This window comes from Oxyura jamaicensis, chromosome 7 (assembly GCF_011077185.1).
Source record: "Oxyura jamaicensis isolate SHBP4307 breed ruddy duck chromosome 7, BPBGC_Ojam_1.0, whole genome shotgun sequence".
Taxonomy (NCBI): domain Eukaryota; kingdom Metazoa; phylum Chordata; class Aves; order Anseriformes; family Anatidae; genus Oxyura; species Oxyura jamaicensis.
The window spans coordinates 19,064,665-19,080,838 of record NC_048899.1 but is presented as its reverse complement, the minus strand read 5'-3'; the positions used below and the strand labels follow the sequence as shown (position 1 = coordinate 19,080,838).

General features: G+C 43.7%; 1 protein-coding gene across 1 annotated transcript; it reads right to left on the bottom strand.

Moving 5' to 3' along the window:
- Nucleotides 1-310: 310 nt before the first annotated feature.
- Nucleotides 311-10,378, bottom strand: COPS8 (COP9 signalosome subunit 8). The gene is made up of 8 exons (XM_035331757.1): nt 10,203-10,378; nt 8,356-8,426; nt 6,823-6,871; nt 5,785-5,917; nt 4,777-4,884; nt 4,272-4,334; nt 3,211-3,252; nt 311-1,975 (listed from the first exon to the last, which is right to left on the bottom strand). Exons 1-8 carry the CDS (start codon nt 10,278-10,280, stop codon nt 1,896-1,898), a joined length of 624 nt encoding a protein of 207 aa, XP_035187648.1. The 5' UTR covers nt 10,281-10,378; the 3' UTR covers nt 311-1,895.
- Between the last annotated feature and the right edge of the window lie 5,796 nt (nt 10,379-16,174).

The window sequence follows — 16,174 nt, the reverse complement described above, 5'->3', positions numbered from 1 at the left end:
ATTGACTTAAAACCATGAACCAGAAACCCCCCAAAAAAGGCAACGAGGATAAGAGATCTATATTTTAGTTAGATTACCAGCATACACAATACTCTTTTCCTATTAACACTTAAGTGCAAGTAATGAGCCATGCTAGTAATTAGCCAAATATTTAGCCAAGTTAGCAGTCATGTCTAACTTCTGTTACTGCAAGCAGGATTGTTTCCGTGTCCTGCGCAAAAACTGCAACAGGGTTGCCCAATACATGCACAGGAGGGGAAACTTTCACCTAGTTCTTTACACCTTCAAACATTTTTACAAGACTCCTGTGTGGCATCAGTGTTTTGTTTTTAATATAAACTCATACAATTGCTGTACACGAAGCTGTTCTAAATACCTGTTTAGACACACAAGCATTGCACTAATCTGTAACTAGCCCTATTATAATTATGCCAATAAGAATCCATTAAAAAACTAGCCAAACCAGAACTGTATGCTGAGGAAAATTAAAAATCAAGTAGACAAGATCAGTGTAAACGCGTTCTTTAATATCACTGAAAATAAATCTGCATCATATTAAGAAATCCAAGTCTTAGGTGGGTTTCAAATAAATAATCATTTTGACTAAATGTTTACATATAAAGGGAGCTCTGAAAGCAGCAGTGCACAGTTTACAATTCCCCCCTAACACATTCCCTCAAGAGAATGTACAGTAGGTAGTGCACACTGGAAAAACAATCACACACCTGCCATCTTCAATGACAAAACCACTGAATATGATGTTTGAAGAACAGGGGGTGAGAAGTGAAAGCATGCACTGCCCTTTAGAGCACCAGTATTCTCCCACAGTCTTTTTACCAGCATAGTAAGAAGGATAAGAAGCCAAGGAATACAAGTCTTAATACAAGTCTTTTTTTGCTTCTAAAATCCACTCTCAACTTAAAAAGTAACAAAGCAGTGCTCTGGTACAGGAAATCTATTCCTCAAACTGATATTGCAGCATAAAATATCATCCCTACCCTGACTGGCCTCTCCTCCATAAGACCTACTGATTTTCAAATTTCTTTCCAGTAACTGCAGGACCAATCCAGAAAGCTTAGACAGGTAAGAGCCATTGGTAGCAGATCCCGGCTCAGTGTACTGAAAAGAACCATGACATGACAGGCTCTAAGGTATACAGTTTCCAAGCAAAATATCTAGTGTCCTATGTGTGCTCACTCAAAAATAAAACCTTCCAAAAAGTAAAATTCTTCCTCAAGGTGAACATTTGCCTTCCGATTATTCTGCCATAAAAACATGCCTGATGTGAAATTTCTCACAATCAAAAAGGAAGATTTGACAAACCAGAAAGACCAACAAGAAAAAAAAAAAAGATCAAGTATTAAAAAAAGTCACAAATAGACTTGCAAAAGGGTTACCGTAAATAGTTTTCTTATTTAAGTTACTGTTTCATCAAAACATTTGCTCTCTACAGATAAGGGTAGCAGTCTTCCACACTTTGTACTTTAGATCAACACAGAACTGACCTGTGATAAGCACTGCAGTGCTCACCACAGAAGCAGGTAACCCAGTGACATTAATCCCCCAGTACACTTAACCTGCTTCATTCCTCAAAGCTTTTCTTCTCCATTTCTGATACACCTGAAAAAGAGTTCTGTATCTCTTGGCTACAAGTCAGTAAAAAATAACTAAGTAATACTGCTGTGTACCTACTGAACAAATATTACAGGAGTTAAAGGACTTTCAGTTGCTATCTTGGCTTTGGCAAAACACAAACTGGGATAACATACATGGTATTCTTTACACATTTGAGTAAGGGATGCTGCAACATTTAACAGATACAAAATATGTCTTAGATTTCTAGACTTGTCAGTACACAGGATTCCCAAGTTACTCTGGATTGAGAAGCAGGATAATCAATTTTCAAGGAAAGCCACGTAATCAGTCAATCTGGCCAACTGCTGTTCATTTGGAATTGGTGGAACAGGAGCAGATTCTAGAAAAATAATGAAAATAAAAACACAGCATTAATGGAATTAAGAAAGCAAATCAATCCCCAATACCATTCATGATAACAGTAAATAAAAAAATAAACACGAGAATCTTAGGGGGGCACATCTGACCTATAACTTCTACCTACGCAGCTTTAGCTGACAGACTACTTTTATCATCTGCACAATTAAGTTGCCAAAGTGTTACTAACAGCAAAAATACTTCTACCAAGTTCCAGTTGTCAGTAGGCTTCAAGAAATTTTTGTACATGCTGGAATCTGCGAATATTGAAGAGTGACAGCTTCTCCACTTGAGGAGAAAGGCTGATGGAGCTCTTCAGGTGCTCCTTTCCTTACAAGCTGACATACTGAAGACACCACAAATCTGCTGGGTTATCTGACTAACAAAACAAAGCACTGCACAGGTTGCAGTAGAATGCAGTGCACATGCAGATGCTTAAACACCAGCCAATGTGGGACTACAGTTTAAAGACAGGCTGGAAGACAAGTGACTAGAACCAGGTAGATATATCAGGAATTAAAATCACAAATTTAAAAAATAGCAGAAAACTGCATTGCTTATTCTTCCTGAATTAACAGCGATCCATGTAGTTGAACAAGACATACTGCTTAGAATAGTTTCAAAAAGTAAGACCCCAGCTCTTCAAATTGGCTTCAAATTAAACCTGTAAACTGAAGACACTTCTGGCAATGGTGTTAGACACAACAAGCCACCACCTTCAGATCTAATGTTACTTCTTGCAGAAAAAACTATTTTGGGAATCAGCATGATAAAATACAACACACCTCAACCTATAGCTAAGCTTTGAGAAAAAAACAATTGTTTTCTTATACGCAGAAGACTTCAGAAGTGCTTCCTCACAAAAGCAATGAAGCCTCCTCAGAGCTGCTTTGTGAAGAAACTGCCTTTTCATCAGAAATTTTAGCCAACCCCCTTTTTGTTTTACAGAGACTGCCTACTCCTGCTCTGGAATCAGCTATTTAAGTGTGAATCTTGGGCACCATTTAAATTGCAGATTCATACGTAAGAGGAAGAGAAGACTGAGGGAGAAACACTTAAGCAGCCTGATTGCATTTAGCTTTATTTTTGGGGAGGGGGAGAAACAACAGTTCTCTAGGAACCAATTTCTATTCGGTGGTGCTGAGTTATGAAACTGATCATATTAAATCATGCAAGTCTTCAACATACACAAGCAAATTGTACACAAACAAGAAGTACCTGATGAAGGAATAAATCTGTTAAAGGAAGCTTCCAGTACACCTACAGAAAAAACACACAATACAAGTTAGCTCTGTGGCCAAGTTTTAAATGATTGCATGCATCAAGCCAAACTTGGATAAACAGGTTTTTAAAACTAAGCCTGTTCATTGCCCAGGTCTTATTTCATATTTAAAACACACAATACCCAATGCTCAGGGAATTAGACATGCAGCTTCAGAACAGTGAAAAAAGTACCTCCTGCCTCTTTTTGTCCCAATATTAGCTCTCGCACTCTATTTTGGAAAAGAACCACACGTAACTAGCTTTCAAAACAGCTTATTTTGCAACTACTTCATGAAAAAAAATGGTCAAAGAGCTCAGGACTCTGGTTGGTTATGTTCTCCTTAGATGCATGACAATTTGGCTCCTGCTGCTAGCGTAGTACTGTACAGTTTAAGAGCAGTCATTTTATCTCCGCCTTCACAACTTAACATTTATCTTTGCCTCAAACAGAAAACAGCCATAGATACCAATATGAAAGTGTTTTTGCAGACTGAGCTTTGCAGGAACAGATCATTATCAACACCAAGACAGTTAAAAGATTCAGTAAAAAAAGTTTTAAAAGCAAAGAAAATTATACCAACAACTTGAGGTCCTCAGAACAAAGATCTACTAAATCCCTGCCTAAAGAAGTTCAACTTCTGAAAAAGTTCTCAGGTTCAAAAACGGTATATTTTTACTCATCTTTATTAGATTAAGACATGTCATTTGAGGTCATCCAATTTATGTTCCACTGAGTCAGAGCCAGCAGCAGAGGAGGAGCTGGAGAAGTCATAGCATATCCTGTCTGCTTTTGTTTAAAAATGTTAATTTGAGGATTTAGTTTAATCCAGACTGCTTGTAAGACCAAACAAAACCCACTACTCTGTACTTCCTACATTTCATAAACATCCCATGTTTTACAGCTGTATAAGTCCACAAAATATCTGAAATAACATTATGCAAATTTTAATTAGGAATTATTACATAGTTATTAGAATGGTAAATTCAATGTCTAATGAAACAACAGCTCCACCCACCTGGCTTTTTAGGCATTACCATACGAGTGGAAAAGTCTGCTTGCCAGCCCTGTTCTAACACACCTGAAAAGACATTTTTTATTTTTTCAGAATAAGTCTTATACAATTGTTAGAAACAAACCAGATACACACTAAGACCAGTAGAAAAGCATCTCTGTACACTGCTTATATGCTACAGACATGTCTCAGAAGCCTTTAAACATTTATTTAAACAAACAAGCTCTTGAAAGTAATAGCACATGAAACCAGGTTAACCCGCTACCTTCACTCTGTTCACCAATGAATTCCTTTGACACTTCCACATGTGAAAGGGGATGATAATTGCAACCAGTAGCAAGTAAAAAAATCAAACATTTATCCCAAACTAAGCCATTTACCTCTATTCACTGCCCCATCAGCTATCTTTAAAATGAACTCAGGCTGTATATACATTTATTTACCACTTATGGCTCTCTAAATGTCAATCATTTGCAGAAAAAACACTCAGTGAATAAACAGAAAGTACCTTTCACAGCTTCTTCTACAGGAAGCCCAACAAAGGCTGCAAAATCATCTGCAACTATTGACGTATATGCTTGAGAAACCAGTCCAAAAGCTCGCCTCCTGGTTGCATCTAAAAAGATAAATGTAATCAGACATACTAATCTCCATAGCAAAGAAACCTCTGAAAATGTTTCCAATCCAAGCAGCACACAATCCATTTGTGAAAACCTCTAAAGCCTCAAAGTTCCCCCTTCCGTACCACAATTTGTTCAAGTCTCAGTCAGCAGATACTGACAATAGCTTGCTTATGACCAGGGCAAAACCTCTCAGAGATGGCTTTTAACTTCAAATTGCTGCTTGCAGCAGCTTGGGTACTACCACGAGGATGTAAACTGCAGTTTGAGGAACTCCACTTTTGACTGCATTTGCCATTTAAAATGGATTTGTCTCAAATAGTTCAGAATCAGAAAATCATGAAAAATAGCAATTAGTTACAATCATTCACCCCTTTTACCCCCACATCTGCTTTAATACCAAAGCATCTCCAAATCAGTTGTTCTTAAAACTCACAGAACTTACTGCAAAATACCTTGGAAGATTTTTAGCAATCTGTAGCGCCCTCTAGTAGCAAGACTGTTTATTTGCAAGTTACTGTTACACAGCCTGTAACTACTAAAACATTTGTTTAAAGCCACATTTAAAAGAAACTTTCATAAGCATTACAAGGTTCTGAAACATCAAGCCAAGCTGCCTACACTCCTGGTTAAACAAGTTTCATAAAGTTGAGTGTCTAGTAGCACATTTTGCTATTACAGAGCCAAACAGTGTGAAAATCCAGTAAGAAAGAATACGCAACCAGACATGATAAATAAAAATGTTTTAAGTCATACCTAAAAGTTTTTCTAATGAGCTTTTCATTTACCCCTGATACCTGAGATCCTTTAATTAAAACAAATACTTGGCAACAATATACCTTTGGTTTATAATTATACTAAGCTGTTACTTGTCAAGAACAAAAAAATTAAGGTACCTCTAAGTGCTTCCATGATTGGCTGAATAGTCTCAGACCACTGGTGTGCACTGATCGTTGTATAGATTCCTGGGAAATCTCTTTGCCAGATTCTTTGGCCTACCGACCAAACTGCACCAAGTTCAGCATTTGCCTGTTGAGACAAAAAAAACAGTAAATCCATTGTTGCCTGTTCTCTGCGATGACCATTTTATGTTTTACCAATGAAAAATACTATACTCTCAGAGGTGTAACCTTCCCAAAATAACTCATGAAACAAATTTCCCCCCCAATAAGAATGTTGCTTCATACCAAATGCAAGTTACACCTAAAAAACAGACCAGCTACTCATAGAACACTGCTGTTCAAACACAGCAAGTTCCAGAGAAAGCCCAAATAAAATTCAGTTCAGCCAACTGCTGACTGAACTGACGCAATTAATTTTTTTTTTCTTGAAAAAGAAAATCTTTCAGAACCATATGACAGGTCCTGTCTTGACCCTGAGACTTCTTAATTCAGGACTACAGAGCACTTGTTTCTTGTAAAATATGACTGTTTATTTGGAAAGAAATCTCAAAATGAAACAAGTAAGGTTTGGAGGCATTCCTAGAATATTTAACTAAACGCTTAAAATCTTTGACTCACATGCAATGCAAACCAAAGTGCCTTCAGAAAGATAAATGTGATGGTGCAACTTATCTGAAGTTGGATGTCACTGCACAGGGTATTTAACACCTTAATGTGGAATGCAGAGTCAGATGTTTAGAACAGAACAATTGCTTCCCTCCAGCTGACCACCCCTTACCATGAGGCTAAGAACTCCTCTAGATTTACAGAATCCTACATCACAGATTACCTTGGAAGGAAGAGAGGTAAATCAGATCTGCAACAGATGACCTTAGGAAGACCAGTATGCCATCTGCTGGACATGCAGCTCACAGCAAAGAACTGAACCTGAAGCTACTCACCAAATGGAATCATTGGAGGGGGGAAAAATCATCATGTGCAAGCTTACACAAAACTGTTTTAATGTCAGCTGGCATTTTATGAAGTACTTACAGATTTAATAGCAGGAGGAATTCTTTTCCAAAGATATCGTGCATTATTCCTAGAAAAAGGAAGTTAAAAATGCTTCTGAGTGACCAAATGTTTGCTACAAGGGAACACCAAAAAGTTTGTTCAAGAGTTAAAATTAACACAATCTTTGTGCTTCCAAATATTCCTTCTATGCCTAACGAAGTAAAAAAGTTATTTCAAGAAGACATGATAGCACAATAAAATAGTTCATTAGTTGACTCATTTAATACAATCTTAGAAGAGGTTTTCCACATTTCTACCACAATCAGAACTTGACAAAAGTTAGGGTTGCACTGTTTTTGGAACAGCTGCAAATTGAATACACACATGCGAAACTAACTTCTTACAGGGTCAGTTGTCATTTAGACTGGTGGTCTCCAAACTTGGATCATGCACTTATCAGTAAAACCTTCCCAAGCACCCCCCCGCCCCCAATACATGTATATTTAGAAGTTATACACATGCACTATAGTAATAATATAAAACACAGAAATAGAAACTTAAAATTATGAGCCAAAAATGCAATTCCAGATTAACGTTATTTGTTAGTAGTACAAGAAAATGTTCTTAGTGTGCCTGCACCCTGCTTTGGGGATCAAAGATTTAGACTGCTTGCTCTTCTCACCCCAGCTTTCTCACATGCATTTAAAGGCAGGAACATATTGAAATGTTTAGTCATTGATCTTCAGAGCACAGCTGAGGAAATATAGAATGTAACTGATTACAAATGCTCAGGAAGATTTAAAACACAAAACAGGAAATACAATTCAATGCATTTTATTAAAGCACAGTTCCACAGCACCACATCAGGGTTTATTAACTAAACCTAATATTCAACATCAGCATAGAATGGAATCTGCCCCAAAATAACATACAGCTACAATACAAGAAAACACTGAAATCATGGAATCGCCACACTGATGTTCGCTTTGGCTTTGTCACTGAATGTGGCAGCGCTGTTTACTCTGCCAGAATAAGTAACCAGCAGCACATCAATAAAACTAAACGGAAAGAATCGAGTTCATACAAGGATGCGGTAACAGCCCACCAGACTAAACTGAAAGGATCACAGCTTCATTCAGATGGATCCAGACCTAACTTCTTTAAGCCACAGTATCCCTCATTTTTAAGTTTAAAGCTAACCTACCACAATGTAGACACAAGCAGCAGCCTGCAATCTTACTCAAAGTGAGTGCAGCTTGGAAAAACCACAAGTCAAATAACAAAGTGTTCAATGCTTTCCAGTTGAGCCTATTTCACTACTTAACTTTCTGAAATCTGTCCCTTTCCCTTCACTTAGGGAAGGTGTGCAAGAGCCAAAAGAGGAAAATATTCTGACAGAGTAAGGGCTGAGAGGCTTAAGTCGACTTTATTTCAAGAACACAGCATTACCTACATGCATTTTGTTAGTCCCACATCAAATCATTAGCATTCTGGCAGCTACAGGTCAATTCTGATCAGCCGAACAGTGACAAATCCACTACCTGAAGTTAAAGATTAGTACAAACCACTTACATATCATTATGCAACAGGTATAAAGCTAGAAGCTGGCCATAAACAAGAGGTGTTGCAATTCCTCCAGGGGCCTAAAAAACAAGCACAAGGAATTTGATTAAGTACTTTAAAAGCAAGACATCTTACAAACTAAGCAAGCAGCTAAGTTCAGTAAAACCAGACATTCCAAGGCAGCTGCTGTTTTTCTCATCAGGTAAAGGCTGCGGACAAATTGTCAGAGTTGCAGTATTTCATTAGTAGTTGTATCTTTCTGTGCAGAGTAACTTGCACATGCCAGAAGTTTTAGTTAGAAAACAGCTTTGTTTTGCCACATGGATGAGAGTGACACTTCACCATACTAACGTTCCAGCTCTTCCTCAGGGAAGTGGTAACCATCTTCCTATCTCCTCACAAACTGTTCTGGGCACTCACAATTTCATCTGCCTTGATTTGAACTTCAGTTCCATGCAGGAAGAAAAACTCCATCCATTCTGGAACTTCCCAATCTGGAAGCTCCAGCCAGAGTACAATTTCTTTGCTCACTTGAGCTGCCCTTCCAAAAAAAAAAAAAAGCCAGCCTGAGCACTGCCACACTTCAGCAGGCCTCACAAATCATACAAGTGGGAAAAATGAATTATAACAAAGTTATAAAATTTTGATAGTCCATCATAATTTAAAAGGTGAAATGATTGATAAATTGCTAAAAGCTTATTGCAAAAGGGCAGTGCAGCAAGCACTCGCAGAAAGCCAATTATGCAGCTACTTGATTTAATGACATGTGATTTACAAGCTCACCTAAGCCAAGAGGAGGTGATTAGCTGTGTCAGAGTGGATATCATCCCCAGCTATTCTTACAGTTTTCCAGTGATCATTACCTACCTACAAATTGAATAGTTTCTGCAAACGCTCTTTGGATTACAACTGCTAAAACAAATTCAGCTCAAGCAATACCACCTCTAAGTACCGTGCAACTTCACCTCTGGTGTTTCCCCATGCCAAACTAAACAGCATTCATTAGTTTCTTTCAGAAGTCTGGAAGAAGAGATAGAAAACCACCCACCGCCAGAAGAACCAGCCTGACAATCTGCAGTTATACATCTACTGCACCACTGAAGGAAGCAAAACCAGAGCTACTGCTGTTCTCCAGGAGAAGCAGCAGTAACCCTGTACACATCCTACAGCAAAGGAATAGAGCTTCTGAGCATAAAACAGCGGGTAGGGCTGGCCACACAGCTGTTCCCTGCATGCAGAGGCACTCTCCTGCCTCAACACACTCATTGTGAAGCATTTCATAGAATCATTAAGTTTGGAAAAGAGCTCCAAGATTGTCTGGTCCAACCATCCCCCTAATACCAGTATCACCATGTCCATAAGCACCACGTCCAACCTCTCCCTGAACACCCCCAGGGACGGTGACTCCACCACGTCCCTGGGCAGCCCATCCCAATGTCTGACTGCTCTGAGAAGAAATGTCTCCTCATTTCCAGCCTGAACCTCCCCTGGCACAACTTGAGGCCGTTCCCTCTGGTCCTGTCACTAGTTACCTGTGAGAAGAGGCCGACCCCCAGCTCCCCGCACCTTCCTCTCTGGCAGTTGCAGAGAGCAATGAGGTCTGCTCTGAGTCTCCCCTTCTCCAGATCCAACACCCCCAGTGTCCTCAGCTGCTCCTCACAGGACTTGTGCTCCAGGCCCTTCACCAGCTCCGCAGCCCTTCCCTGGGCACGCTGCAGGGCCTTCTGGCACCGAGGGGCCCGCGGCGGAGCGGACGCGGGCTCAGAGCAGCAGCGAGGCCGGGCCCTGAGGGGCAGCACGGCTACGGCGACACACATACAGGGATATACGCACACAGCGCGACCCCGCAGCCCCACCTCGAGCTCCTGCGTCTCGCACTGCTCCAGGAGCTTCCTGAAGCTGAAGGCGCCCTCCGCCATCACCGCCACCGGCATCTTCCTCCCCCTCCTCAGCGCCGCCCGGCCCCTGCCGCCTCACAGCAGGCGGCGGCCCCCGCCACACGTCACTTCCGGCGCGCACCGACCGTACTTCCGCCCGGAGCACCAGGCGGGCCCCTCTGTCCTGCAGCTCTTATGCTCTGGAGGACTTCGGGGAGGGCGGGGCCAGCGCCGGGGGCCGGGCCAGAGGCGCGTGTGTGAATATTAAAATATATATGTATATGGAGTACATCCCGGTGTGCATATGGGTACATAGATCTATGTACGTGGGCTATATCCTGTATATAAATGCATATATCCCTGTATTTTTATATATGGGTATGGGTATGGGGTATATCTATGTATGTACATGGATATATCCATATATACACATATATGTGTATGTGTATCCCCATATATATATCACAATACGCACATATTTAGAGGATATGTGAATCCATATACATAACCATACATACATATGTCTACACCTATCCTATAAATTAGCATTTGCACCAAAACAGTGCACCTAACGCCAAAACCAGGCTCTGTGGTGGTGGTCTCTGTGTTTTGGGGTTGGAAAAGGGAGGATCAGGGCACTGCTGCTCCCGCCACCAGCCGCCCCCATCCCCAAGGGCCCTTTGCTGCTCTCACCTGCCGCTCACGCTCCCATTTCTCCCAATTTTCAGAGGGGGGGACAGCAGTGGGACACCCCCCACAACAGGACAGTCACCATGCTGTCCGTGGAGGCAAGCACCCCGTGCCCGCAGGCAATCCCTCCCTCCTTGACCTGCAAGGGGAGCCAATGGTGACAGAGGGTTTCCACGGTTAATTAGCCATCCTTAATGAGCCATCAGGGCCACACGTTGACTCCAGAGAGCAAGCACATGTATGGGCAGGAGCCCTGGGGGTCTTGGGCACCCCTACAAACCTCCACAGCCTTCACTTGAGCCCTCCACGCCCCCAAAGCCGGCATGGCCTACAAAGGCCTTCCCTGATGGCACTCACAGGCCTGGGCAAAGCCACGGCTCTGTGGCATGCTCCTCCTCTCACCTGGGCGATCGATCACTCCAAAGATTGGGAAAAAATTACCAAAATCAGGCTGGTTTGTGAGAGCTTCCCACGAGAGGGCACTGGCTGCAAGGGAAATGCAGAAAAGTCCGAAGAAATAGGATGGAGGTTTCGCCACGGTTCTCTGCTTCTCCCCAGTGCAGCTCCTGGCCACCTCTGAATGTCCCGCTCTCCTTTCATGCCAGAAACTCTTTCTATTTTGGGGCAGCCAGGCCATTTTTGTTTATTTTTTCAAGCTTTCATTAAGCTTTTGGGACAAGGGAGGAAGCGGTGCTTTCCAGTGTTGTTAGCTGAGCCTCCCAAAGTCACCAGGACCACTGACACTCTGCAAGCAATGCCTCTGCGTGGAGGTAGCCAGAAATACTGTTCCCCCCCCCCCCCCCCTTTTTTTTCTTTTTTCTTTTTTTTTCCCTCATCCCTCTCCTCTTGCCTCTCATCTCCCTCTTCACCACATCTCCTGTCCCCAGGAACATCCCCCTGCAAGCCCATGATGCTGTGCCCTGCCTGATGCACCAAGACCACAGCCAGGAGGTGAACCCCTTGGAAGTTTTCTGCCCCTCAAAAGGCCAAAATCTCTTTTACTAGAGGCTTGATGACTGCTTCCCAAGAGGTTTTCTCTCCCCAGGGCCAAGCTTTTCCCCTGACTGTGTTAAATTGTCAGGGACAAGGCCAACCATTGGACCAGGAGACGTCGTCTGCTGACACAGTGCAGTTCCAAGCCAGGGATGTCCAAAGAGCCCAAATATTTGATTTTGGGAGGAGATAGAGCTGGTTAATAGAGCAAAATGTCCCCAGACACCTGGTGCAGGGTGAGGTGGCACAGCCATATGTGGAGGTTTGTCACCCATGGGTCAGTTTTCATTAGGAGGTAGCTTCATTAAGGCAAATTTGATCATTTTGGTTGCAGGTCAAAATTTTCAAAAGCTGCATAAGGATGTGATAGCATTTTGGGGGAGGAAATATGATAGAGGGGATTATTATTATTTATTTTTTTTTCATTTTTTTACGCTCTCACCATCAACGAAAGTGTCGATGACTGAAAACTTCTTGATGAAATAATCTTGTCAGGAAAAATTAACTTTGATTTCTCCTTCAGCTCTGTTAAGACTAGCTTAGCGAATGGAGAATTGTACCCTGAAAAAGAACCATGAAATCGGCCCCAGGCTCAGCATGGTTTAATGATTAACACGTAAAAGAAGGATGCATTGTTGACAAAACACAGTAAAAAGGTTTGGGGGATCTCTCCTTTCTGGCCCCTTTATGGAGGATGGACTGAGAGCTTGCATCAGGCTTTGGGTTTGGGTTTTTCATTCTCATTTATCTCTTGCTGGTTTGTGGGGGGTTTTGCTCCAGCCCATTGCAGGAGGCATCTGCCAGGCCTTGGTCAGCACATTGACCACCTCTTCCCAAACCTTCCAGTCCCATCCTGCAGGATCCATCCATGAATTTGCTGCTTCTGAAGCTCACCTGTGTGCTTCCCAAACCCTCTGTCCCATCCCATCCCTACTGATGGCTTTATGGGCACCATCCTGTACCTCCAGACGTTGACCGAGGTGGGTCAGCCCGGCAGCCAGCCGTCATGGGGTCATTTGTTCTCTTTGGGAGCTTCTCTTCAATTTAAGCACCAAAATAAAAGCCCGGCCTGGGAAAAGAGACGAGCACGTAGGAGAATCTGGCCCGCAGCAAGTCTGGCCAGGTTAAATTAATGGGAAAACTCCTTATACTGAAAGGATCCTGGTTTTGCCTTTGGCCCGTGGGATTGAAAAGCACTTTAAGTCTTGGCTTCCAGCTGTTGTGGAAGTGTAAAGTATATTTAATGTGATTTTTATTCAGCTCCTTATGGCGGTGATGGCACGAACATCTCAGAAACTCATTTACGCCCGGTATGAATTTTAATGCAGCAGCAGAAATGGGTCCTAGTTCTGCAGGGCCAAGCTGTCCCAAGGAGTGGTTCTTTGTTCTCAAAGTCGCACCAAGCCATTTCCAAGAAAGATTACCAGGGGTGTTGGGGCAGGGCTGTATTTCCCCAGCTGCTTTCGTGAGTCGACTGGGATCCAAAGGCACGCTCTGCAGTGATGATTACAAAAGGTTTCCCTTTCTCATCTTGTTCAAAAGCTTTTCAGGGGAACAAAAGAATCATTATGGGGCAAATAAGATTCAGCACACTGATACGGAACAATAGGAAAGTTAATTTAATGTGAAAGTTAAAGAAAACGGCGGTAAAGGGTCAAGTTTAACTTCTCCACACCCTTCCCCATCTCCTCAGTACCCTGATTTATATGAGCTGCGTCCGACCGGACTAAAGGCTGTACCTAAATACATTATTTCCTCCCGTTACATCAAAGCCTGTTTTACACCAGCCCCTGCAATCAGAGTGGACAAACGCCTCGTTTTTACGAGCTGTGTGCAGCGGAAAGGAAGCGGCGAGCGGCTGGCGTGCCGGAGGAGCCCATTTCCTACACCAAGCCCTTTTCCGAGTGCTCAACGTGAGGTTGCAGCCTGCGACCAGGTCCCCCTTTGTGATATTCATGAGACACCAGCAGCCAACCCAAACAGCTCGGGGATGGTTTGGGAACGCCCTGACACGGGGACCCCATGCGTGCTCGCTCCAGTGTTGGGGCATTTGGAGCATCCCACAAAGAGCAGTGGGTTGGGGGCATCACTAAAAAATTCCAAGTTATTTTTCCTATCTATTAATTCTCCCCCCCTCTCCCCCCCCCCCTTTTTTCCCCCATTTTCATAGGGCATCATTTTCAACTCCAATAAACCAAAAGCTCTCTAGGGGATTGTTTTTTTTTCCTGCCTCATCCTTGTTCTTTCAACTCCAACCTGAAAATTCTGCTGGAAATGCCTTGCTTGCTTTTTATTACCACAAGACAGTTTAATGCAACGTTGAGTGCTGCCTGTGCTCTATTGGCTTTCCGAATAAAGCGGATCCTGCAAATTTAATGTGCTGTTCTGTGTTACGTGGCACTTTATACACAGTGTTTACGGCACTGCGCAGGCATGGTATTACACTTAGAGCAATGTGCAGGGGAGGACACGAAGGGGACCCCGTCCCCTTCCTCCCACCATTCATATGGGGCCATGGCAAAGCAACCTGCCTGGATCGAGCAGGGAATTAGCAGGGGTGACCACTTCTGCCAGCAGCTCTGGAGACACAGGCTGCCCTTTCTTAACCTGTGAAGGGAAAAGGAGACCTCATGTGTATTTAACCTAAACTTTGTTTTCATGACTTTCAAGGCATGTCTATGAATTTTCCTGTTTTTGCTTCATTCCACAGGATCCTCGGCCAAGCTTCTGTCCCCTCCCAAACGGCCCCAGCTCCTCAGCCAGTGTTTTTTTGTTCTCCACATATTTTAATCCTCTGCAGTGAAGACCTTGGGTAACTTTGAGCAAGAGAACAGTGCTTGCCCTCACTGCACCTTCACCACAATGCTCCCTTGCTTGGAAATCCCAGAAATCTCTCAGATTTGGGGGAATGGAGAAGGGGAAATCCCAAGTCCAGAACAGGGTGTCTGGGGGGAGTAGGGGGGAATAGAAGTGGCATCCTTGGCCCAGCATGGGAGTATTTTGGGGAATGGGGTGGGGACAGCCCAAGGCTGCCCCATGGCACTGTCCCCAGCCCCATGCCAGCAAACCTCCCCGCTGTCATAACGGGAGCATTATGCACGGCCGTGTCTCCTGGGGCAGGCTTTTAAACCCGCTAATCTCCTGTAATCGCACGCGTGTTGCAAACACCTGTTCCCCCTGCAAAGCCACCGGGGCTCTGGGAGAGCGTTTGGGTGAGTGCAATAACAGGCGCAATTAGAAAGGCGGGCTTTGATCTGCGGGGGGTAAGGAGTCCAGGCAGCTGTGCAGAAGCCTCTCACGCAGTCACTCTTCTCCGTCTCCCTCTCCGTGACATCCTAACAAAGAAGACCTTGTGTCCTTGACTCCTTGTTACAGCTCCTTCCCAAGCCCCGGCCACCTGCCTGTCCCCGTGTCCAGTGTTCGGGCACCTCACCCATTGCTGCTGGCACAGGGCCAGCCTTGATGCTTGCAGTGAGGGTTCCCCACTTAGGGGTCCCCACAAGCATCCCCCCAACAGGGGAATGCTCTGCTGCACCAAGCACTTTGCTGCCTGTTCTCAATGTCAGCATTTCCCTCCAAGCCTTTGCACTGTGTTCACATGAAAAAAATCCAGACAAGGATCTGCCAAAGCAGGATCCCAGCCGGCATCAGCAAATGTCTTTATGCTGTGCTGGTTGCGTGCAGCTGAACAGATTTCTACCCTTGCTAATGCAGCTGGAGAGTGCTCAGCCCTGGAGGGTGAGCAGTGTGGAAGCAGACACTCTATTCAGGCAAACACAGAGGCTTTAACCTGGGGCTTAAAATGTTTAACCTTTGTGATTTCAGAGAGGTTTTTCTGGGCTTGGTGCATGCACGTAGCAAGGGGATGCTCTCAGGTCATTATAACCGGGGTGCAAGCACAGGAGCACCAGAAGCAGGTAAGGGGAAAGCTAAAACCAAACTGTGTCAGACCAGCACTTTCTGGGGAAGCTCAGATGTGTGGTTGGGCTTTCAGAGGTCCCAAACATCATGATGCTGACCTTGCCTTGCAGCCAGGCCACCATGTGGACCACACATCGCCCAACGACTCCTTATCCCCGTGTTTTCTCTACTGTCATGGAGCAGGGGAGGTAGGGATGTGCAGGTGAGGTGTGGGAGCCTGATATATCCACTTGCAGCCCAAGAAACCAGGGCACAGCAGCTCAGAGCCCATCGTTTGGGTCATTTAACCCTCAAAGAACAGTCATGCTAGAGATGGCACTGTACAGGAAGGTCTTGCCTTGACAGAA

Coding starts and splice junctions, on each gene's coding strand:
- COPS8 (XM_035331757.1), bottom strand. CDS start 10,280: ATGCCGGTGGCGGTGATGGCGGAGGGCGCCTTCAGCTTCAGGAAGCTC. Junction 5,918..6,822: donor TTCCTCCTGCTATTAAATCT/GTAAGTACTTCA, acceptor TTGTCTCAACAG/GCAAATGCTGAACTTGGTGC. Junction 1,976..3,210: donor CAGATTTATTCCTTCATCAG/GTACTTCTTGTT, acceptor TTATTTTTCTAG/AATCTGCTCCTGTTCCACCA.